At 44.2% G+C, this 24,350-nt stretch overlaps 1 protein-coding gene and 1 long non-coding RNA gene across 5 annotated transcripts in view; one reads left to right on the forward strand and one right to left on the reverse strand.

The window, feature by feature from the left end:
• On the forward strand, positions 1-8,694 carry LOC132250300 (uncharacterized). The gene is made up of 2 exons (XR_009461979.1): positions 1-1,298; positions 8,468-8,694. It is a non-coding gene; the product is annotated as an uncharacterized LOC132250300 (long non-coding RNA).
• The window catches only part of CCDC47 (coiled-coil domain containing 47), a 27,399-nt gene continuing 7,164 nt past the window's right edge, over positions 4,116-24,350 (reverse strand). For all 4 annotated transcript variants that reach the window (XM_006271563.4, XM_059726853.1, XM_059726854.1 and 1 more), the window contains 10 exons: positions 23,902-24,076; positions 23,425-23,546; positions 22,356-22,421; positions 20,763-20,864; positions 12,921-13,031; positions 12,228-12,313; positions 9,145-9,203; positions 7,758-7,867; positions 6,137-6,304; positions 4,116-5,784 (listed from right to left, as the gene is read on the reverse strand). In XM_006271563.4, the coding sequence (XP_006271625.1) occupies positions 5,704-5,784; positions 6,137-6,304; positions 7,758-7,867; positions 9,145-9,203; positions 12,228-12,313; positions 12,921-13,031; positions 20,763-20,864; positions 22,356-22,421; positions 23,425-23,546; positions 23,902-24,076 (1,080 nt within the window). In that variant the 3' untranslated portion in view covers positions 4,116-5,703. The remainder of the gene's footprint in view (positions 5,785-6,136; positions 6,305-7,757; positions 7,868-9,144; positions 9,204-12,227; positions 12,314-12,920; positions 13,032-20,762; positions 20,865-22,355; positions 22,422-23,424; positions 23,547-23,901; positions 24,077-24,350) is intronic.

Raw genomic sequence — 24,350 nt, forward strand, 5'->3', positions numbered from 1 at the left:
CATCTTTATTTGACGTTGCTCGCTGGGACTCGCCCGTGAGCGAGAACTGGGGCAGCAGCGTTGAAACGTGTCTTCATTCCTTGGAGCCTCAGGCCAGCAGACCCCCCGCCCCACCCAAAAGCTTGCCAAATTTGTTTCCCCTCCACTACTCAGTTGGTCTAATAAGAGAGATCACATCTACTCCCGAGACCCTGGCCTGCTCATGTCCTTAGACCAACATGACTATGACCGAAAACCCAGTCTTTATTTTGAAGACGTACAAAAAAACTAGAACTCTTGGTTCCAAAATGATAGCTGGTATTAGACCAACTGGGAAATCGCAAGAAAATGGGCCTTTTCTGCAAGCTTTCGGGATCAAAGTCCCTTTGTGGCGAGAGCGAGCTGGGAGCAAGCCCAAACCTCAGTTAAGACATCCCGAGAGTGACGTGGGTGATGAATGTGCTGCATCAATGAGCTGCCTCAAAATTATCCATGCATTTTGAACGTTTGTACTATTATTGATCGTATGTTGTACAAGGGTTGAAACTATTGTACAAACATGCTAATTATCGTACACCTGGCAACACCTGGTCTCTGCTGGGGAGAGTTTGCAGGCCAGGCAGTCGCTGTTTAACATGAGCGAAGGGAGCCTAGAGGAGAGTAACACTGCATCCCGGGCCTGAGCCAGACAGCCCTTGGGGGCAGTTTTGCCACCCTCCGTTCTCCTACCAGCTGCCGTTTTGTGTCAAGTCTCACACTTTTCTCTCAGAGCAGCAAGGGGCACCTGTCATCACAAAGCACATAAACAGCAGGCAATTTTACACCATTACAGTGATTTCCATTTAAGGACCTCAAAGCAGTATTTAAAACTTCAGTTACCTACTTCACTGGTTTAATTCATGCTTAAATAGGAGCTCAGCATCATAATGGTCATGCCAAGGCAAAGAAGTTCAGTAACATGTTCAGGTCAAACAGGCCGTGCCCAAGGCCAGAACCTGCATCACTAGTAACAGTCCATCACTACAAGTTATATTGGACAGCTTCATAAAGGGCTGCACCTTTCCTCTAAAATTCCTAGAGCAGTGGTTCTCAAACTTTTTTTTTTTTGCAGACCACTTGAAAATTGTTGAGGATCTCAGCTAAACTTTTTTTCATTCTACAAATCAAAGCACGCAACTCATATTTTAATATCAGCTGTCTTACAAGTACAGATATTCTTGATTGTTCCGCAGCCTTTCTGCAGATCACCTGAATGGAGCACGCGGACCAGTGGTGGCCCCCAGACCAGTTTGAGAACCTCTGTCCTAGAGGATGCACAAGTCAGTATAAGAGGCAAGGACCACAGCGGGTGACATGTTTTGTTTGACCAACTGCATGGCTGGGGTATGCTTACACAAGCTTTTGAATGCAATACAATTCTGCTGAATGCAAATCTGATCCGATGACTGATGCAATGCATCCAGCAGCTTTTCTAAGTCCGCATGTGGCTGGTCCAATAAAAAGGTATCAGTCATAATAATCCTTGCCCCTCACAATTCCTAGGCCATCATGGCTGCATTATTCCAACACTACCAACTCAACACAAAGCATTTGTTAGAGGAAAAGAAAAATGGGAAAGCCAGCTCAGCTATGCAAACAGTTCAATTTCTTTAGTACAACAGTTGGTATCTCAGTTGTTACAGGGTATAAAAATAGAGTCAGCTGTTAATCTTAAACAAGTTTGAGCAGGATTCAGTCACATAGCATTTTTAATATTGTTGGTGGTAAGATCATCTCTCACTGATATTATTACTAGTTAATGGGAAAAAAAAACACCTCATTTCAGATCAGGTATCATTTATTCTTCTACACTGTTCTTGCAATCAGGCTTATGTAAGTTTATCAGAAAGGCATAGTCTGCAGACTTACGCTTCCAGAAGTAGCTAAGAACTATTATTCCTACAAGGAAGAACGGTCCAAGGCAGTCAATGGTTCCACACAGCTATGCCAGAATAAATGATAATGCTGCCTCATGCAGCTGAGATGGATATTGAAAATATACCAAAATTCCAAAAGCTAAGAAACCAAATCTTTCGCTTTGCTGCCTGTTCACAGAAGGGGCCACCTGCCATAGACTCAGAAACTAAAACACATAAAGAGGCTATGTAACACACCAAGAAATGCAGACAAGTTCATACAGCTTCTGATGTCTTGTATGTTGGAGGGGAAGGGTTGTGGGGGGAATGGAATCTCTTCTCTCCATATCTATAGAGGAAAAAGAAAAGGAAAATTGTGCCTGGATGTGGAGGGAACAGACCCATGGATTCAGGGGCATAGATCAATCTTGGAAATATGAATGGGACTTTACATGGGTGACAGGGATAGATACTGATAGAATTAAAGGTGGCGTCAAATTTTCACTGAGATTCATCTCCTGACTCTTGCATCCAAGTTCTCAGTTGTGATCCCGAAGATCAGTTTCATGGTGGTAGGAAGCTCTCAACTCAAAAGCTTCTCTGAAACCCAACACTGCCCTACAGTTGAAATGCTCCAACACTTTTAAATTTAATGCATATGGAAGACTGGAGTATTGGTTTATGCTTTTTTTTTTTCTTTAAGTATTCTGTTCAGTTGCCAAACTACTCTCAAAATTCTGAAAATCTCTGCAAGGCATGCAAGAAGTGTTAATTATTCTCCACCGCCATTAATATTTTAATACTGAAATGGAAGATAAACAAATAAATAACAAGCCTCCATTGCGACTCATCTTTCACCTAAAAATATTAATACTTTGTTGTAAGATTTTTAGCACTGTTAGCTATCCGAGAATGGGCTGTGAATTTACACCAGGGTTGGGCAATTGTTTTGGCTGGCAAACCACTTAACTAGTTTTAGCGAGATGTGGACGGCCACACACAAAAATCTTTCAGAAGATACCATTTTAACAAATTGTAGATAAAAACCCATATGGCTAAAAATCAAGCATCTTAAAAAAAACATATTTTAATTTCATTAAACAATATTTTTATCCTGATTTATGCTTTTTGAGTAGTGCATATAGAGGCAATTGCATGATAGCTCAAAATAAAGTCTTACTCTTGTATACGGGGTGTGGAGGTGGAGGGGGTGAGTGTGTGGGGGTACCCACATGCTAGGTCCCGAAAGCCAGCCAGCCAGGGATGGAGGGAGGGATGGAGGTGAGAGAGGGGACATGTACTTGCCCAGGCGGTGCAGTGCAGATACAGTCTGCCTCCCCCCTGCATCCAGCCCACAGTACTCTGCATGGGACGAGCTTTGCTCTTTCCCACCGAAGGCACTGTGCCAGCATACGCAGCTTCCTGGCAGGGCTGTTCCTGCTGCAGCTGCCCAGCTTCTCTTCCTCCTTTTTGCCCCTGCTGCACCAGTCCAGGCAGCAGGTAGTGCAGGAAACTGGTAGTGGCCATCCCAGTCACCCCAGCTACATGCAGCCAGCTCCTGGCCCCAGTGCACAGGGCTCCAGCTCCCAACCACCTTCTACCCACTCTGTCTGCCCTACACAATGAGCAGCTGCCTGCAGGTGACTAGAAGCAGCCCCGCCAGGAAGCTGTGCACACTGGTCAGGGCTATGGGGCTATTAACAGGTATGGGGCAGGTACAGGCTGGAGCTCAGCACAGGATACCCTGGGCGGGAACAGGCAGAGCTCAGCCCCATGCGGTGCACCACAGGGCATGGGTCAGATGCAATCAACCAGCAGACCAGATCTAGCCCACAGGCTATATTTTGACCACCTGATTTATGCTCTGTATTCTAGAATCCCATTTTCCTCTAGCTGTAAACACAGATGAATAGGAAATGTTCCTTAAAAGAAAGAGCTGACATCTAGTGTTGGGACAATTACATTTCATCTATACCAAGTGAGAAGTTTGAAATCATCTGAAACAAGCTGGCTCTCTTCTTACTAAGAGAAGGATACAAATATGGCAATTTCCATCCCGAATGACAAACACGACAATTTCTGTTAGAAGGCAACACTCTTGCAACACAAAGAAGTTAGGCTGAAGAAGAGTGGAGAAAAAAAATATAACTATAGCAAGTTGTTTTAATATTGATTTTTTTTTTTTTTTAATGTAAGGGCTGTAATACGAGATGGTGAAAAGGAATGAGTCCAAAGTCAAGGCAGTTGGAATGTTTCAGTTATATTTTACTCTCCATAGGTAGTTCATATTACAAAATTAGCTGCCATGGCCCAAAAGTTCATGGGACTTCAGGAAAGCTTTCCATTTATTGAAAAGAGCACAAATTAATGGTATTTTCTTTAAAAGAACTTTGTGAAATACTATATTAAATCTCATTCTTCAAAGCTAAGTAATGCTAAAATAGTTAAATTCCACATAAATCTTATGTTAATTTTTGGCTTAAATTATTTTTCACCAATTATTATAAAATTAATATATTTGCATGTATCATATTACAGATTTCTGCATTCAGATTAGTGTGAAGAAGCGTCTCATGCTGCAACAAAAAGTCTTTTAGCACATGCTGTTTCAACAGCAAGTCATCGTTATTGCCTCAGAACAAGTTTTGCACATAAAGCATTAAACAAGAAAATGCAAAAGACAAAGATTATCCCCTCACAAAACTAGAGTGTCCCTTACAAGCAACAATAAAATGCCTTCTAGATAGGAAGCATTTATAAAATGCAAAAGCTTTGACAGACAGCTAGGTGCTTGCGCAGGTGTCTATTCCCCCCAACCAACCAACCAACCTGAAAATCCAGAAGTAAACAGCCTTTTTAACAGATGAAAAAGATGCTTATCTTCTATAGAGTTTTCCCTTAGTTGGTAGAAGGGGAAATTGTACAGATATTTCACTGAGAATCTAGCTTCTGGGTGAACGTTAAATAGGCAGCAGCTGCTCAGACCAGGAGGAAAATATTTAAGAAGTGACTTTGTAAAGTTTAAAATATTTATGAAACTCTAAATGAAGCTGTCAGCTCACCATGCACTCACTTCATAAGAAACACACTTACAAGTACAGAATTCACATTGTATTAAGCTTGCAGCATTCAGAACTACAAGAAAGAAACAGTGCTCCTGTATGCCATTCCCTGATACATAACGGATGTACAGCTTTTGTCTATGCCAATCAAGCCTACAGATTATGAAATACTGTTTCAGTGCCTTTTGTTTTTCAAAAAATGATTTTCCTAAAACTATGCTTGGTTTATATCCCTGAAATATTCATACCATATAGAGGCTCTAAGTTTTGCACCTTTTTAAGTAAGCTTGATGCAGGCAAGCATATAAATACACACTAAACAATGTTTACTGTGCAATTTACTAGTCACATGGGGATCTATGTTTTCCTTTCCCTAAACTTAAAAGAAAACTGCCCCCCACCTCTAAATAGAAACAAAATCTAATAATCAAAGCGCTGATATGTTACGCTGGCACAAATGACTAGTCTTTGCTTGTTTTTGGTTTTTTTTGCTTGTTTTTTAACTAAACCCAGAACAATCGCAAAAAGTTCAAGGGATATTGCAAGTTATTATTATTATTTTTTAAAACAGACAGAAACCAATTCAACCATCTGACAGAAAACTGCAGACAGAAAACCCTCTATATACATCTGTATGTGGCTGTAATACCCAGATTTTTAATTAACGTGGATGCAAGATTTTTCTCTTTTAATGGCTAGTAGCTTTTGAAGATTATGAAGTCATCTAGTTCCTTGTACGCCGTGAATTAAAGTTCCCCAGACTGGATTCACATGGCTTTCACTTTGATTTGCTTCATCTTCATCTGTTTCTTCTCAAGCTTCTTCTGCTCACGCCGCAAGGCAGCTTCCTATATAGGAAAGGATACAGGGGCTTGAACAAACATCCATATCCCCACTAAAGGAGCAAGCTGAGCTTCTGAGAAGGTCAAGATAGCTGGGCAAACTCAGATGCTGTTCTCAGGGTCCAATCTCTTCTATACAACAAACAAGGCTAGCAGGAGGATACAAGCCCACTCTGGGAGACAAGTTAATAAAATAATTAGCAAATGAATAACAAAAATCTGTCTCCATGCCCAAATCATATCTTCAGGCTAACCAGAGATCACATGCAGATTCTAGGAACCTAACAAGCAAGCCTAGTAACAAAAGGAAGAAAATTGGTGTCAGCATCTTTAGCAGTTCAAAAAAAATCCATTTTACCTCCAGGCGACGCTGTTTTTCTGGATCCTCCTCGTTCATGATTCGCTCCTTTTCGGCCCGTTTCTTCTCCTCCCGGCGGGACTGGGCAGCCTCCTGCCTTTGCACATGAGTCAATTTAAGGAAATTCTCTTCTACTCGGGCCCTGTTCTTATCAGCTTTCTGTTTACCCTTTTCACCAGAAGACAAACAAAACAATACTTAGAAATGCTTGGTACTTCAGATAATTTTCCAGTAAGGAAGGAGGGTATGAAATAGCTATAAAGCCTCAAAATTCCTCAATTTAAAATGAGTTTTACTCAGAAAGCTGCTCAAAATGACACCTTAAGATTTTTACATATCACCTTCAGATAAAGCCTTCCTAGTTCACAGGTAAAGAGATTTTTCACTCTTATGTCAGCTTCATTAACTTAGATCCGAATCCAAATCAAACCATGTTCCTTCTTTATCATAATCAGCAACAACAGTTCTACAAGTGAAGTTAGGCCCACAACAAAATATACAGAACCACTGCACAAGTATACGACAGAAACATCCATCTCCATTTTATACGAGGAGCACCCTGTTTTATCTTCTGCCACTTGATAGTAGATTCAAGAATAGGATTAGATTCTGCAGAGATTTACACGTTTATTTACATGCACTAGGAATAGTTTTGCTAAATTTCATGATTTTGTTTTAAAATGCATTAAAATCAAACACAGAAGTGTTTAGGGATTGGGATTATTCTATTTAAAGTGCAGCATTTCAGGAAAGAGTTCTCTCTCTTGCTCTCTCAAGTATATGAGCAAAATGGATTCAATTTACCTTTAGTTAGTGTTTATAGAGTAACAATAAAACATTAACACTAATGAATTTGGTGATAGACATGAAAGACATTTTTCAGTATGAAGACGGAATCTTTACATTTGATGTCACATTGCCACTGAAATATTACCATCAGTCAAGTAGTGGGAAACATGTCAAATTGCTTAACTGCACACAGCAACATTTTAGGACAGGAAGTATAAAAGCTCCTTTTTATTAGGTTGGTCCAGGGCTTTTCAACTCATTTTGTGTCATGGGCTGGATCCAGCCAAGGGCAGAAGATGGTTCCAGCCCAGTACGTGCGACAGTTCCAGCTCTGACCCAAAGCAGCTGCTCTAGCTCTGGGCCTTGACACAGCTCCAGCATGGGGCAACAGTTGAGGAGATAGGGCTGTGGCAGTGACAATAGGTAAAACTGCTGAATGACAACCCAAGCGGTATTAACCCTCGCTAGTCCTCCTCCAGATGGATCACCATGTCCACCAGGCCCAAGGGCCCTAAATTTGAAGCAGGCTACTCCTCACACTTTCCAATGGCCCACTGGTAGCCCTGCAGGTTGAATAGAGTAGTACTGCATGCTGTATCTGGCCTGTGAGCTGTATGTTTGACACTCCTGCTCTAAAAAGGAAATTAAGAATACCAAATATACTCCTCAGTGTCAAATATGACCCCATATTAAAATAAAGCAGAATATAACAACTGTAATTGCTCCATTTCAAATATAAGGCTCCTAACCTTACAAAACTTACCATGGCATCTTTTATTTTAATCAGTTTTACACCTTATGTGAAAGTAACAGACAGCAGCATATAACTTACTTCTCTGTTTAGACGGAATTTTTTTGCTTTGTCGATAGAGTAAATAACCATATTCATCAGAGGCAGCAAAGCCTCCATATCCTTTGGGGAAGTGTTGCCTGAACCAGGCACTGAAAAGCAAAAACATTTTCTCCAGATTAATTCAACAGTGTTGGCAAGGCTTCTGCTACTTAATTAGCATGTTCTTTACACATTTGCATCAGTAGGCTGAGTAGCCTGCAAGAAAGTTGCACTAATTCTCCTCTGAAAAGGAACTAACTAACAGAACAAAATGTTTACTTTGAAGTAGAGATTAAATTCAGATTCTTCAGATGGTCACAGGCACATTTCTCTCTTATGTTCCATCAATACTGAATACTGGTTGGGTGCACATTTTCAAATGGGTATCAAATTCCTGCTTTGATGAGTGCAGAAAAGAAATTAAAGACCACATTTTGCCCACAGCTCCAAGCGAAGTCAACTGTAGTTGGGCATACGCACCGAAAGGAAGAATTTAGTCTTTGTTGAATACAAACTAAAATCCCATGTAGTTTGTGTTGTTTAATTTAAAAGGGGATAATCACACAGATGTGCATCCACTTAGTACAGGCTACAGGACATGGTACCACCTGCTTGTCTTTGCTGCCACAGTGCTCCTCAATGCTGCCTGCAGATGACCCTTGTGAGACTGATCCCTTCAGGCTTTGACTTGTGATTTTTGGTAATTTCAGGATTAAGTGCTACTTCTGCTGGTGCCTGATCTGGATATCTGCTTACAAGGAGGGGACAGAAAACTAAGAACTCATTCCAGACAAGTCACAAAACTGCCATTGACCATAACAACTATTGGTCGGGATCTATTTAAATTCATGATTTCACAGAAACCACAAAATCTGCAATTGTCTGTGAAACCAACAACAATAAAATGCTGGCTCCCCAGTGGGAGCCAGTGGTCCTTGCTGCCTCTCAGTCTTTCTGGGGAGGGAAGGTGCTGGCTTGTAGGGAGGCAAGAAGGGCATCCAGCAGCCAAGATGACGGCCACCCCCTTCCCCGTTCCTGGGGTCTCTCTGCCAATCAGAAGTGAGAGGTGGGGCTGCCAGGAAATGCCCATGAAATCAGCTCTTCATGCCGTAGCCAAGCTATGAAAATTCCTTTGTCTGGCTGTGACCTGTGAATTAAGTAGGTCCCTAGTCATTGGGCCTAGATTAGAAGAAGCAAGACACCACATAGCCCATTACCAATACTGGAATCCACTCAGGTCCTCATGTAGAATACCACACTTAGTTTACTTTTTACTCTATTTTTCTACAATGAATTTTAAATTCCCAGCCATCCTGTTTGTCCCAAAGGTGGCATAGCTTGGTCATTATCAGATTTGCACAGATAAGGTATCAGAAAAATCTCTTACCATTGAATGTAAACAACAGTGTCTTTTTAGTGTCGGGCAGTTTTAAAGGCTGACCCTCCCTGGTAAAAGAAAGGAATGCCCAGAATAAGTAAACAGGATACAAACATAAGAAACAGACAACAAAATAGAAACAAACGTCTGGGATTCTGCTGTACTCATCATCAAAGTTTTCCCTGGGACTTCCTGGTTTGCCCAACCAAGGAGCTGCTTGGGAATGGGGGAGGAGGAGAAGAAGGAGAGGAGGGACAAGTGAAGGCAGGGGGCATCACGTGTGTCTGCACACCCACACACATAGCTGCATGCAGGTAAGTCTATGGGGAGCAGGGGTTAGAGGGCCAGGGCTGGGGGGGGCCCGCGCGGTAGAGGGGCGCGGGCAGCAGCACGGAGCTGCATGGCCAGGCTGGCAGCACCAGGCCTAGTGCCCTTCCTCACAGGGGCCCAGCGGGTCATGAGTGAGAGGCACTGGAAGGGCTGGGGCAGCAGTGGCTCGGGTGTGAGGGGCACCAGGGCGGTTAGGGTACTGTTGGTTGGAGTGCGGGGCTCTGACAGTGCCAGGGGCTCCAGGTTGGGAGTGAAGGGCAGCATCAGGGACAGGGGCACTGCAGGTTGAGAGTGAGGGGCACTAGCATAGCCCAGGGACTGGGGTACTATGGACTGGAAGTGAGGGGGTAGGACCAGGGGTCTGCAGGTCAGGAGTGAGGAGAAAAGCAGGGCTGGGAGGGGCTGTGGCTTGGGTGTGAGGGGTGACAGCAAGGGCAGGGCACTGGCATACCACTGCCCCTCCACAGTCATATACCGCCCCCCCCGCAGGTGTCCTCTTTTTTGAAACTGGAGATATGGCAACCCTAAATTTACACCAATTTGCCTCACAGCTCCTCTGAGGCTCGTGTGTTAGGTAAAGCATCAAGAATGGCAAAAATACACAAGCAGAACAACCTAGTCACTGACTAGAGGAGAAATTACATCCCCTGCAGCAACAATAAAGCTTTTTCCTCCTCTTCTCTGTACAAGAGAACTTATGTGTTAATGAAGAAATTCAGTTTTACAATTTTCTTTATTTGCCATGTTCCACGGGTCAAACCACAATCTAACGTGGAACAATAGAAGTGCCAAAAAATTAAAAGCAAACAATTTACATGAAATGCAAGACTTGTCTATCAATTTAGTCGCAGAATCCGATTTTTGCTCAGATCACTCCTTTAGAACCTTCTCCTCTGATGAAGCCCCAATGCCACCCTCCACAAAAATGTTATTCTCTGCGTATTCCTCTTGAGCCTTTGTCTTCTGTGACTATAGGAATTTTGTTGCATCAAGCTAACTTTGAATGGTCAGCCCCAGAGCAAAATTTGTTAATTAAACATGAATCCTCAGGTGTAACAGAAAACAAGTCCATACATTCTGCAAGATACTTGGGAGCCTAATGATGCCAATATTATGCACATATGTAGTTTTATTCTTGGATCAGATAAGTATTTTCCCTCATCTTTCAGTCTGAGTATTAAATAGATCTCATAAGCTAGGGATATCAAACCATCTGCCCCCATGGACCAGATAAGGTTCACTGGACCAGTCTGCAGGCCAGATCTGGACTTACCTCCCTGTGCCACATGCAGTGACTGTGACACTGGGTCCAGCCCACATGCCACCACACACAGCACATGCTGGACCCGCTCCTCAGCTTGTGCTGTACACAGCACATGGACTGGACCCAGCAAAACATGCAGCACAGGGGCAGTAGCACAGCCAAGCCACTAGGGGGTGCTGCCTAGCTGCAAAGCCACAGCTTCCCCTTGCCCTGGCAGACAGGCGCTGGACTGGGATTGTGGACTTCTCCTGTGCCCAGATCCTGCTATGGGGAGGGAGGGGCCGGCCCCTCCTCCCTCCCTCTGAGGTCAGTTGGAGCCTTCCCATGGGCGGGAGGGGGAAGAATGCAGCATAGGGTGCCAACATGAGACATACCGCGTGCACCAGCCTGCTGGACCAGCCGCAAATGCTGGCTCAGCCGCAAATGCTGGCTCATGCTGCATGTGCTATCCTGCCAGGTCCAGCACAGGGTACATACTGTGTGCAGTGCCCCACCGTACTAGCCCAGATCAGGCCTCAGGCCACCTGTGTTCATCAGAGCCAGCAGGCAGTGCCAGTCCAATGGAGTGCTGTATGCAGCCGGCACCAGACCCTCATGTTACATGCAGCGCTGGGTCCAGCCCATGTGCTACATATGCAGCACAAGTCATAGAGCAGGGACCAGTGCTGGCCCTGTGCTGCACAAAGTGCCTACACGCTGCACACAGCAGGCAGAGTCAGAGCCAGCGTGCCCCCACAGGCTGGTTCATATGGTTCTACAGACCATTTGTTTGACACCCCTGCCATAAGCAGTTCCCAGTACATTGGGCTTATTAAATGATGTAGCATTCACTTCAGATAAAGGAATATACTGCCTCTTGGCACTTCTGATGCAGCTAGCAGCATTTAGAAAAATAGGCCTGAAACAATGGGAAAAAAAATCATAAGAGTCTACGAACTTTCAAAACAAAAAAGTGAGGACCACAGGGGACAAAAATGGCCACAATACAAATCAAGTACAGAATAATTAAGAGAACGTGGTTAAGAAATTGGGGAAACGATGATAAATTTTATGAAAACTGCTAACCTTGATCAACTAAATGATGTAATTCATGCACACAGAGCACATGCTGAGTCATGGTTTTTCAGCTATTAATATAGTTTGTCACTTGCATTTTCAGGCTTTCCATTCCTTCTTTACTGAGCTATCTACATAAGGAGTGAGATCCAGCAATCTTGCACATTATAACCAACTGCTAAACTGAGATTTGGAGCAACCAAAGCTCCAATGCAGTCAATGTACAGAATTGAATAGGAGGGAAGCAGGCAACCTAATCTTTATAAACAAGCCAGCCTTTGAAAATTTTAGAAGCTTGTGATCTAACACAGTTTATTCAACTGTTTCGCTATTGCTGTTGATTTTCATACAGCCTGCTAAAACGTGTTAAAAAAGATATTACTCAATATGGTTGCCCAATACTCTAATAGCTGAGAGAGAGAGAGATTAATTTCATACATACTCTTGCATAAGTTTTGGACCGGAGAACTGGTCCGAGAAATGGACGGACTCAATCTTGTCAGCGTAGTGTGAGAGGAAATGTATCATCTAAAAGAGAAACTTGGGTTAATTTTTCCTGTGACTGACTCCTAAACAACTAACCTGCTCATGTAGGTCTGCTTTGGAGCCTTGGAAAATACTTACATGCCTGAGGTACCATCATGACTAGAATTTAAATTAGCAACATGTTTAGTGAACCTTGCTAGAAAAAGAGCTCAGTGCAGATAAGCTACAGTCCCGCTGCTGAAGGAACATCAGCAACTCAGGGTGGGAGAAAAGACCGAGTTCAAGTATTGCTTGATATTTCATCCAGTAGTCAGAATCTTTTTAAGGGAGTACACTGTGGGCCTGTAATATTCCACCACCTGGCCATTCTAATATTACCCTACCAGCCTTTCAAATGCCAGTCTGAAGTCCCAAGCTCACACATCTGCGTAATAAATCGCTGTTACTAAAACGAAGAAAATGACAACTTTATCCAAATTCATGGGACAGAAAATACTTCAGGGTCTTTGTTTCTCTAGATACTCTGAAGGAGAAAATGATGGAGCATTCAGCTCCCCTGCTGTAATTTCAATGAGGGATTCCATTATGAGTTCCAGCTTTCAAATAGCCAAGTCCATCAAGAGAGCATCACTATTTCCTTCAAAGTTACCTTTGTGTCCATCATTCCCTCGGTGACTTCTCCCATCTCTGACAGGATAGCCAGCGACTCAGGAAGCCCATACTTTGCCCCAGACTTGGGTTTGTCACTGCAAAATTCACTCTACAACAAGAGGGGGAAAAAAGAAGGCTACATGCATCTTATCAGATCTGAACAGAGTCTAATACAATAGGGTTCCCGAACAGTACCAGGATGCAGATAAGTTTGTTTCTTTAATTCTATTTGGCTAGGGACCTATTTCCATTACAAAGTGGGCCACACCATGAGGTTCTGGACATTAACACATACAGGATGTGTCTACATGAGACATTTACTGTGGAGTTGCCTAATCAGCTCTGCACTAAACGTCTCGGCTTCTACACATGTAGCCATATTAGGCTGCAGAAAACGAATAAACTCCATAGCAGGTTAGCAACACACACGTAGACTCTGACCTGGCTGGCTGGGGCACAAGTTGCTTCAGTGCAGGGACTGCCTGCTGGTTAGCCCTAAACTAAAGCACCCTCATGCCCTAGCCATCCCCTCCGTAGCACGTTGAGCCTGGTCGGAGCAGCCCTAGGCTGACCCCCAGGGCCCCCAGCTAGCTGGGGCTGCTCCAACTTGGCTTGACATCCTATGATCCCAGGGCACACATGTAAACATAGTGCCTGGGAGCAGGAAGCTCCAGCACCATATGCACTAGAGTTTATTGATCACATTAATATGCCTGTGTAGACATGTCCACATTCTGGGGGGGGGGGGGTGTTTAAGTACTGACCAGAAAGAAAACAGTCTCTAAGAGCCTCTAGGAGTCAGGCTGACACAGATAATTAAGGTTATCGGTTATCAGATTATTATATAATTAAGGTTATCCATCCCTCAGTAATGATTCCTTTTCTGCCTCTTCACTGACTAGAAGGGAGTTCGTCAGCCTGTAGGTATGCTGCTGGTTCTCCCCCCCCAGGTGCAGCACCTTGCACTTGTCAGTGTTGAAACCCATCCTGTTCTCATCCGCCCACCCCTGTAACCTGCCTAGGTCCAATTGCAGCCTATTCCTCCCTTCTAGCATGCCCACATCCCCTCACATCTTAGTGTCATCAGCAAATTTGAACAGGGTGTTTTTAGCCCCTCGTCCAAGTCACTGATGAAGATGTTGAACAGTGCGGGTCTGAGGACCGAGCCCTGGGGGACCCCACTGCCCACATCCCTCCAGGTCGAAAATGACCCATTCACCACCACTCTCTGGGTGAGGCCCTCCAGGCAGTTAGCGACCCATTTAACTATGTAGGTGTCGACACCACAGTCCCCACGTTTTTTTGATGAGAATGGGGTGAGAGACAGTGTCGAAGGCTTTCCTGAAGTCCAGAAAGACTACGTCCACTGCTACCCCTGCGTCTAAGGATTTTGTGACCTGGTCATAGAAGGCCACCAGGTTGGTCTGACAGGACCTGCCTCTAATGAACCCATGTTGGTTGCCCCTGAGCATAACTTCCCCTGCTGGCCCCTCGTGGACATGCGCCAGGATAATTCTCTCAAAACACTTACCCAGGATTGAGGTAAGACTAACTGGCCTATAGTTTCCTGGGTCCTCCTTACTCCCTTTTTTGAAAATGGAGACCACACTGGCCCTTTTCCAGTCATCTGGCATCACACCAGAGCACCACGAGTGTTCATAAAGCCATGCCAGGGGTCCCGCAATGACCTCTGCCAATTCCCTCAGCACTCTGGGGTGAAGACTGTCAGGACCAGCTGATTTAAATACGTCCAGTCCTTCCAGAAGTTCCCTGACTAGATCCTCACTGACCCTAGGCCTGGGTGTGCCTCCCCTGGGGCCTGAGGGGGTTCCGGCCATGGCAAGGGGTTGGACTTGATGATCTGCTCAGGTCCCTTCCGACCCTACCAACTATGAAACTATGAAGATTGATGCATCCCACTGAAGCTGGATTTTGCAATATAGCAAAACCTGTGCTATTATGGCTTCTGCCAGGCCCTTCTCCAGAAGAAGGAAGAAGAGAAAGAGATAGAGATGGTGGCCAATGAGAAGATTAACCATAAAAACCCACCCAGAGCTACCTGGATGACAGCTACCTCACATTCCAGGAAACGCAGAGCCAAGGCTATTCCTCCCCTGGCCCTGCACAACTGATATACCTCCCTCCCCATGCATGCAGAGGCTCTGATGGTGACACCAGAGGAAAAGATAAGCAGCATGCTGCCACCCCCAAGAGAAGGCGCAAGTTGATGGGGGTGCAGGACTCCCTCCTACGAGGCACCAAGGGTCCCATCTGCTGTCTGGACCACCTAGCCCGTGAGGTCTGCTGCCTCCCTGGGGCCTGCACCTGAGATGTTGTGGAGAGGATCCCCAGGGCTCGTCCAGCCCTCCAACTACTACCCCATGCTCCTCATCCATGTGAGAACAAGTGACATAGCCAGGAGTAATCCAGACTGGGTCATGAGCGACTACAGGGCTCTGGGGGCTGGGCTCAAGGGGTCGGGGGCCCAGGCAGTCATTTCCTCTGTGCTCCCAGTTGCAGGCCATGGTCCTAGGAAGGAAGCATGCATCGAGGAAGTGAACCGACAACTCCAACAGTGGTGCCACCATGAGGACTTTGGCTTCTTCAACCACAGCGCGACTTCAGGGAGACAGGAGTCCTGGGAAGGGACGGTATCCACCTCACGCAGAGGAGTAAGTCCCTCTTCTCAGTCAGGATGGCTGATCTAGATAGGGCTTTAAACTAAGATTGCTGGGGGACAGGAAAAACACTTACTGGAGCTTGCCCAGGGACCAGCACATAAGAAAGCTCTGTATATACAGACACGAGGAGAGCCACTCTTGCAGGAACTGAGGAAATAGTGCTCCTTTAGCGTGACAAGAAGCCAAGGGTCTCAATAGGAGGACTCAGGTGCCTGTACACTAATGCCAGGAGCATGGAGAATAAGCAGGAGGAGCAAGCCCTCCTGCTCTCCAGTGGTCATTAAGACCTAGCAGAGATTATGGAGACCTGGTGGGACTCCAAACACAATTGGAGCATAGCCATAGGGGGCTACACCCTGCACAGAAGGGACCGGGTAGGGAAGAAAGGTGGAGGTGTAGCTCTCCACGTGAAGAAGCAGTACACCTCCTTGGAGGTCGACATCGGCTCCAAAGAAGAACGGCTTGAAACCCTCTGGGTCAAGCTACGGGGGGCGGGAGGAGGGATGGGGTGTGGCTGGTGAGAAACCTAACTGTAGGTGTATACTACAGACTACCAAACCAGGGGCAGGAACTATCTACAGTTCGCCTGAGAACTGACAGAGGCTGCACGTGCAGGGGACGTGGTCGTCATGGGCAACTTCAATTATCCAGACATCTCTGGAGGAACACACAGCCAAGTTGGACCGGTTGCATTCCTTCCTTCCTGACCTGCATCGATGAACTCTTCCTGGCTCAGGAGGTGCACAGGCCAACCAGAGGTAACGCTCTCCTACACGTGGTCTTGGCTAAAGACGACGATCTGGTGAGTGACTTGAATAGAGGGTAGCCTGGGAGACAGCAACCATGAAACCATCACGTTCACTGTCTGTTGCAAGGCAGACAAATCAGATAGCAGGGTTGAAGTTTTGGACTTCAAAAATGCAAATTTCAACAAGCTCAGGTCACTAGTAGGGGTAGCACTGCAGGACCAGGGACCAAGGGCAAAAGGAGTGCATGAAGAGTGGTTGTTCCTTAAGAACACAGTTCTTGAAGCACAAAGGAAGTCCATTCCCATGCGGAGGAAAGGTACCAGAAGGGCTGGGAAGCCCTCTTGGCTAAACAGGGAAATCATGGTCCTCCTAAGAAAGAGAAGCACAAACAATGGAAGCTTGGGACAGGCCCCAAGGAGGACTGTACAACAACAGCATGCACTTGTAGGGAACAAATTAGAAAGGCTAAGGCAGCAACTGAACTTAAATTAGTAATGGGAATCAAGGACAACAAGAAGACCTTCTTTAGGTACACAGGGAACAGGAGGAAAATAAATGGGAATGAGAGGCCATTGCTCAACAACTCAGGACAGCTGGTTACCAGCACTCAGGAGAAAAATGAACTCCTGAATGACTGCTTTGCTTCAGTATTTCACTGGGGCAAGGGGAAAAACATTCCAGATAGGGTACAGAATGAGCAGGGCAGGAATGACTGCCTTCCCACTACTGTTATAGAATTAGTATGTAATCAATTAAATAAATTGGACATATATAAGTCAGCAGGACTGGATGAACTCCATCTGAGTGCTGAAGGAGCTGGCTGAAGTCCTTGTGGAGCTCTTGGCAAAACTCTTCCAAAACTTGTGGTGCTCTGGAGAGGTCCTCAAGGACTGGAAGAGGGCCTATGTTGTGCCCATCTTCAAACAGGGGAAGAGGGGGGACCCGGGTAAGTATAGGCCAATTAGCCTAACTTCTATCCCAGGGAAAATCCTGGAAAAATTCATTACAGAGTCTATGCGTGAAAGGCTTGTAGAAGGTAGGATTCTGAATGACAGCCAGCATCGCTTTGTTGCGGGCAGGTCTTGACTTACCAACCTCATCTCCTTTTACAACCAGGTAACTCGCCACCTGGATAAGCATCTGGAGAAGAGGCTGACATTGTATACCTTGACTTCAAAAAAGCCTCTGATTCGGTATCCCATGATGTTCTTGCAGGACAACTGGAAGACTGTGGGCTTAACTGAGACAGTTAGGGGGTATGAATCTGGCTGCAGGGTAGGACCCAGAGTCCTAATGAACAGACCTGCACTGTTCTGGCGAATAGTGGCCAGCAGTGCCCCACAGGGGTCAGTGCTCAGTTCAATGCTTTTCAACATCTTTATCAATGATCTGGATGTGGGGGTAAAGAGGTGGAACAAGAGTTTAGCATATACTGCCAGAATAATGTTAACTTCTTTCTAAAGTGACCTCCCACTAAAAATAACAAGTTTCCTTTGGTTGACTTTAAAAGAGAAGTCAATCGGTATCAGTAGTCTGAGAATGTGGACGTGAACACTTGTTCACTGTGACGTAGATTGAGAAAGCCTATGCTTAAATTAGTTCTTCTGGGCCACTTAATGGGTTGCATACCCCTGTTTCAATGCGTTATGCTGCTGTGTATCCCATGTTAGGGATCACTTTTTCACACAGGTGGGTAGAGGGGCTAACTGAGGTAGTGGGAGGGGAGGAAGCTCTTCTCGACTATTCACAAACAGGGAGGAATCAACTGAGAATGTGAAGGGTAACTTGGCTGAGAGTAACTATGAAGTGAGAGAGTTCAAGATCCTAAGGGGATGAAGGAAGGAGAGCAGCAGAATAAAAATATATTGGACTCAAAAAATGCAGACTTTAACAAACTCACATTAATGGTGTGCCATGTCTCCTAGGAAGCAAAATCCAAGGGGGAAAGGGGTCCAGGAGAGTTGGCTGTACTTTAAGAAGGCTGTACTAAGGGAGCAGAAGCAAGCTGTCCTGATGCAACAGAAGAATAGGAAGTGCAACAGAAGGACAGCCTGGCTAGACTGCTCTCTCTTCAATGAGTCGAAACCCAAGAAAAAAAATCCTATGGAAATTCAGTCACAGTACTACAGAAGAGTATAAAAGAGTATCCAACAGCATGTATAGAAAATTAGGAAGCCTAAGACATGATCCGAGATGTAACCAGTAAGAGACATAAAAAGCAATAAAAAGGGATTTCTACAAGCATGTTGAAAGAGGAAGACCCAAGAAGCCATAGATCCCTTACGGAATACAGAAGACAACCTTATTGTAGATGATGCAGAGAAGACCTTAGTATTTATTGACTTCACAAACAGGGTCAGCTACCAGATAATGAATGCAGTTGGCACCAAACATAGGGAAGGAGACAAGCAGTCTAGAGAAGCAGAGGAAAAGATCGGGGAATATTTAGAGATGCAAAATATTTTTAATTCACAGACCTGGATGGGATGCACCTTAGGATACTGAAGGAGTTGGCTGAGGTGATTTTGGAACCAGTGGCTATCCTCTTTGAAGACTTGTGGGTCAAGTGAGGTATTGAATGACTGAAAAGAGGGCAAATATAGGGCCCATCTTTTATGAAAAGGAGGATCTGGGGAATTCCAAACCAGTTGGTTTGACCTCAATACTTGGAAAGATTATGGAGCAGGTCCTCAAAAAGCCTACTGTGTAGTATCTAAAAGAGAACAAGGTGACTGGGCACTGCCAGCATGGAGTCATCAAGAGCAAGTCATGCCTGACCAACCTGATTTCCTTCTATGATAAAGGTGACAGACTATGTGGATGGAAGGAGAGCAGTAGATTTGATGTACCTTGACTTCAGTAAGGCATTTCATGCTGGTCACCCACATTCTCATTGAACTAAGGGAATACAGATTAGATAGAAGTACTGTAAGGTGGCTATAAAACTAGTTGCATCATCATGTTCAACAAGTAGTCATCAATGGCTTAAATGTTTAGCTGGAAGGATGAATCAAGATTAGGAAGATTCTTCCTAATCTTCTTGCAAAACAGAGTCAATGGCACACTAGATTTTATTAGCAAGTGTCACTTGGAAAATCAAGGGATATAATTCTCCTGCTGTATCTAGCACTGGTAAGGCCTCAGCTGGAGTACTATGTCCTGTTTTGGACCCCACACTTCAAGAAATGTGGGCAGATTGGAAAGAGGACAGTGGAGAAAAATTAAATTATTAGAAGCCTGGGAAACATGATTTACCTGGAAAGCCTGAAAGAGCTTGAGAGAGAGATAGGTTTATTTAGCCTAGAGAACAAGGGATTTGATAACATCTCCAAATACCCAAAGGGTGATTACAAAGAGGATGGAGATGGGCTTTTCTCTGTGGTAGCAGGGGACAGGGCTAGAAGTAAAAGCCTCAAACTACAGCAGAAGATTAGGAAGAACTTTCTCACTATGAGGGTGGTCAGGCTTTGGAACAGGCTACCTAAAGAAATTGCAGAATTTCCATCCCCAGAAATTTTCAAGAGCAGATTGAAAAGACAATTAGCTGGGAAGGTTCAGTCAGGGACAATCCTGTCAAAGTAGGGGCTGGATTAGATGGCTTCATGGGGTCCCTTCCCGCCCTACTTTCCTAGGATGCTATTATTCCATGTTCTGCATCAAGGGTAACGTGTAGGAGGTACACGTGCACCCCCTGACAGCACCAGTGCACCCCCTGCCAGGTCTCGCGCCCTGTTTAGTTGGCGGGCAGGGGGGCAGGCAGGAGCACCAGTGTCCCAAGTGCTGGCCAGGGAGCGGGACCCACACCCCGGTTGCTGACTCAAGGGACACCAGACACCCATGTTCTGGATAATAAGCCCCCCACAACTACATCACTACAGATATCTCTGGTCTTTCCAACAATTTAAGACAGCAATCATACTAATCTTTTTAAAGCTATGAGCCAGAACAACCAAGTTTGGGTTAGAGGCATGCAGGGGATGCTAGGACCCAGCTGCTGCAGTCACTTCTCCAAGCAGTACCATGGGGAAAGTGAGTGCTGCCAAAGCCACACATCCACAGACCCAATCAAATGGCTCCATGGGCTGGACCCAGCCCCTAATCCAAGAGATATTAGACAGATGCTCAGAACTTCCCGCCACCACCACCCTTTTCCTCTATTTCTGTCTCTTCTTTCCTTTCTGATTCTCCATTTCTTCATCTCATTCACCTTCATCAGGTTCATTGCACACCATGCAGGTGTAATGCAGTTTGAGAAATACTTTCCAAGGCTATTCAACAACCTCTAGATCCAACAACTTTCTGTTATTCAACAGGGTCTGATCTTGGGTAAAGCAGCATAATAGTGAAAGGTTCTAACCCATTATCAATTGTTTGAACCATCCACCATTAATTCCAATAGAGAGCACATACCAGGTCCTGCATCTCCTTCTGAAGCCGCACCAAAGCTTTCCTTGTTCCAACAGCAAACACATAAGTATCCATGTCTTCATCATTCATTGTCACTTTTATTTGCTGGGAAATAAAAAGGAATAAGTCCAATTAAGACTAATACAATAAACTCTGCAGTGCATGGAGCACCTGCAAAGGTCAGATGCAAATCTTATTGAGGGACCAGTGCTCTCCCCATTTCCAAATTAACCACCCCTTATTTTTGTATATCCAAGATGGAGAAAAAACACCTCAGACCAGGTGGTATATGCATGTGCTATTCCAACAGAATTAAGCTGTTATCTCATGCCTGGATTTAGTAGCTTTGTTTCCTTCTCCTAAAAGGACAAGTTAAATATTTAACAAGATTAGAAAGTTGAGTTTTCAATTTTAGGATTTAATGGCAGCAAGAGATATACCCAAGCTGCAAAAGGACTCCAGTGGCAGCATGAGTCATAACAGACTAATTACTTGGTTTTGTCTCTTAAACTAGATGTTTATTTATGTTTTAGGTAGAATAAAGAATACATCAACTATATATATACCACACAAGACCCGGTAAATATTAGTAGAGCACACACACTAGTTTCTTTTAAAGCATACCGAAAAGACACTAATTGCATCTCCTACACTGGAATTTGTACTTTGCGCTCTGCTCTGGCCGCAGCAGTGCATGGCAGCCAGGGCCTGGGTGCTGCTGGTCAGCTGCCACTGGCACCCAAGGAGCAGGAAGTGGGCAGGCTGGTCCCATAGCCCTGGCAGCTGGGGGGCGGCCCCCCTCTGGCAGGGCTGGGGGGGGCTGTGGCTTGGGTGTGAGAGATAATGGCATGGATAGGGCACTGGCATATCAGGGTTGCTCAGTGCCACAAAAGCAGGGGGGAGAAGAGACAGCCTATGTCCGGGTGAGTGACACTGCACCTGTGTCCGGGTGAGTGAAAGGGGTGGGGGGAGCTCAGATTTTCTATGACAAAAAAAACCAAAATCAAATGCCAAAATATATAGGTATTTAGCATTTATTTTACAATAATGATTGAAGTACTGGTAGGCTTCTAAATTGCTTTAAAATTGTAAATATATGAGTAAATTACTGTGTTCAATTGATACCTATAAATATAGCAGCATTTCATTTTAATCATGGAAAAGTGTGGATTTGGGTGGGGGGGGGTGAGGTTTAATCAGAGAATTTTGGATTTTTTTTTAAATGAAAGAATCTGGAGTTTCTAAACAGAGAAAACCAGGATCCCTGTATGATTAGGCTGAACTCACAACAAGATTCAAGAGACAGAAGAACTTTTAAAGATTAAGTCACAAAGCAAGATTTCATCTTGCTAAAGCTTCAAGTGTGATAGACTATGTTCAGAAAACAACATGAACAATAAAACCAACAGACACATCAATAATTCACCAGTCATCAGAAGTTTGGCATATCATGTAGAGAAAAAAGGAACACAAAGGTGTTTACATATCATTTCAGAGATGGTGTGTTTAATATTATAAAGAGAAACCCCACCTTTTACCTGCTTGTAAAGGGAAAGACCAAAAGCGGGAAAGGAGTTGGAAGAATGCAGCACATACCACTTGGTCACAGGCTGGCCTCATCATGCGAGCGAGTACATTCAGTAGGTCTTGTCTTTTGAGAAACTGAAAGAGAACATTTTAGTATTAAAATGTTGCTGCAGTATTAAAATGTTGCTGCTGCAGGTTTAGATTCTTTTTGTATGTTTGTTGAACTCTCTTCAAATCTCACTGAATTATGTTTCTTTGATACCATAGATTTCTTTTACTATAAAGTGAATTGACATCAAAATGCATTAGTTTTGAGAGCTGTAAACAGACAATTGGGAACTAATTGCACTGACAACTCCAACAAGAAGCTTGAAGTATAGCAACTAGAGGAAGCTCAAAGTTAAAAAGCTATTTTTAAACAAACGTTCTTTGCCCATCACAGTTATTCTCACCTTAAACATCCACTTTACTACTTAATGTTTACTTTTTCCATATTGAAAACACTTACTATCAGAAGAGCACACAGCTCATTGTTAGGAGCAGTTTCACTTTTCTATTGTTTGATTCACATGGCCCAACCCAAAACTAATAATTTTCAGTCTTCAAGCACTGCAGAGAAATACTTACACAAAAAAATTGTTGGAATAAAAGGGAGTCATGGAAGTATCTGTTGTTCATGTTCTACAGTGTTAGCCAGAATTACACAACTGCTTTCCTCTCAAGGAGGGAACAAAGTCTGTTATTTTAAAATCCAGGACCAATTGCATTTAAGTGTTAGCTCAGTGATAAAAAGGCACTGAATGGCCCCTGCAATTTTACAGCCCTGTTTTTCATTCACTGCTAGGACCAGAAACAATTGCTCCACAGAACTGGACAGCAAGATGCATAAAGTATCCAGCTGTCAGTCATATCAGGTGAGATACAGGATCTTTTAAAAAAAATGGTATAAGAGTGATGGTTTACAAAAAAAAGCCACTGAAATATTTTGACTACCCATGTACATTTGCTATCTAGTGTCTGGTTTGAATGATAAAGTCACATTGGTACCCTTGCTAACCATCTTGGAGTGGGAAAACATCTAACCAAGCCTGTTTCCAGATATTAAATGGAAAAATGCAGCCAGAGGCCCCAACATTACCTTTAGCTGGATAAGCATGCCTTCACAGCACACCCTTCCAGAGCACCATAAATTGTATATGTGTTCATTTTCTTGGTTTAGCTTCCCTGTGCTTGTAGCTTCTTTATTTGTACCATCGTCCCCTAAAACCACAACAAATTAGTTAATAAGAGGAAGTAAGTGGGCTACAAGGGTCAGATTCAAATACTGACATAGCAACACTGGTTTTAAGATGTGGGCATTCCCAGTTCATTCTACTAGATTACAGTGCTATCTTTGTTATGAAATTTATGTCATAATTATCAAAATCTCAGAGTTTAGATAGCATTTCAGAATTGGAGGATTGGACTGTTACTTTTTCCCCCACACAAAGAACTGCTACTAACAAGTACACATACACACCCCACCTACCCACCCCCTAATTCCTCTCAATAGCCTACTCAATTATGTAAATCAGTCACATTCAAAGAAGCTGCCTATGGCAACTGCAGAACTTACCCACAAGGGCAAAGTTGCTTTCCAGCAGCTCCCGGTGTGTGTTGAACCAGGCCTGAGCCAGACGGTTATTTTTATTCTTCCCAATGATGTAGTTCATGATGTAAGCAAGAAGACCAGTTACCATGAGGATTTCCATGTAGTAACTCTCCCAACTGTTTTGAAGGTGCGCAGGAACCTGTGGGAAGCAAATTAAGTCCCTATGTTTGGTCAAGTTTAATAAAATCTACATAATTGGTTACCTTTGTTTATATTAGCAATTGGAGAAACTTCATTCCTCAATGACAGCAATTAGCTTCCCTAATGCTATGGAATGGAGTTCAGTCAACTTGGCATATTTGGCCCCACTGATAGTGGCTTACAGGAAAATAGTTAACAACAACAATAACAGACTCTCATGCCAATTAACTCCCAACTGTAGCAGACAGCCTGACATCTCATCCCAAATGAAA

Source organism: Alligator mississippiensis, chromosome 4, assembly GCF_030867095.1.
Source record: "Alligator mississippiensis isolate rAllMis1 chromosome 4, rAllMis1, whole genome shotgun sequence".
NCBI classification, from domain to species: domain Eukaryota; kingdom Metazoa; phylum Chordata; order Crocodylia; family Alligatoridae; genus Alligator; species Alligator mississippiensis.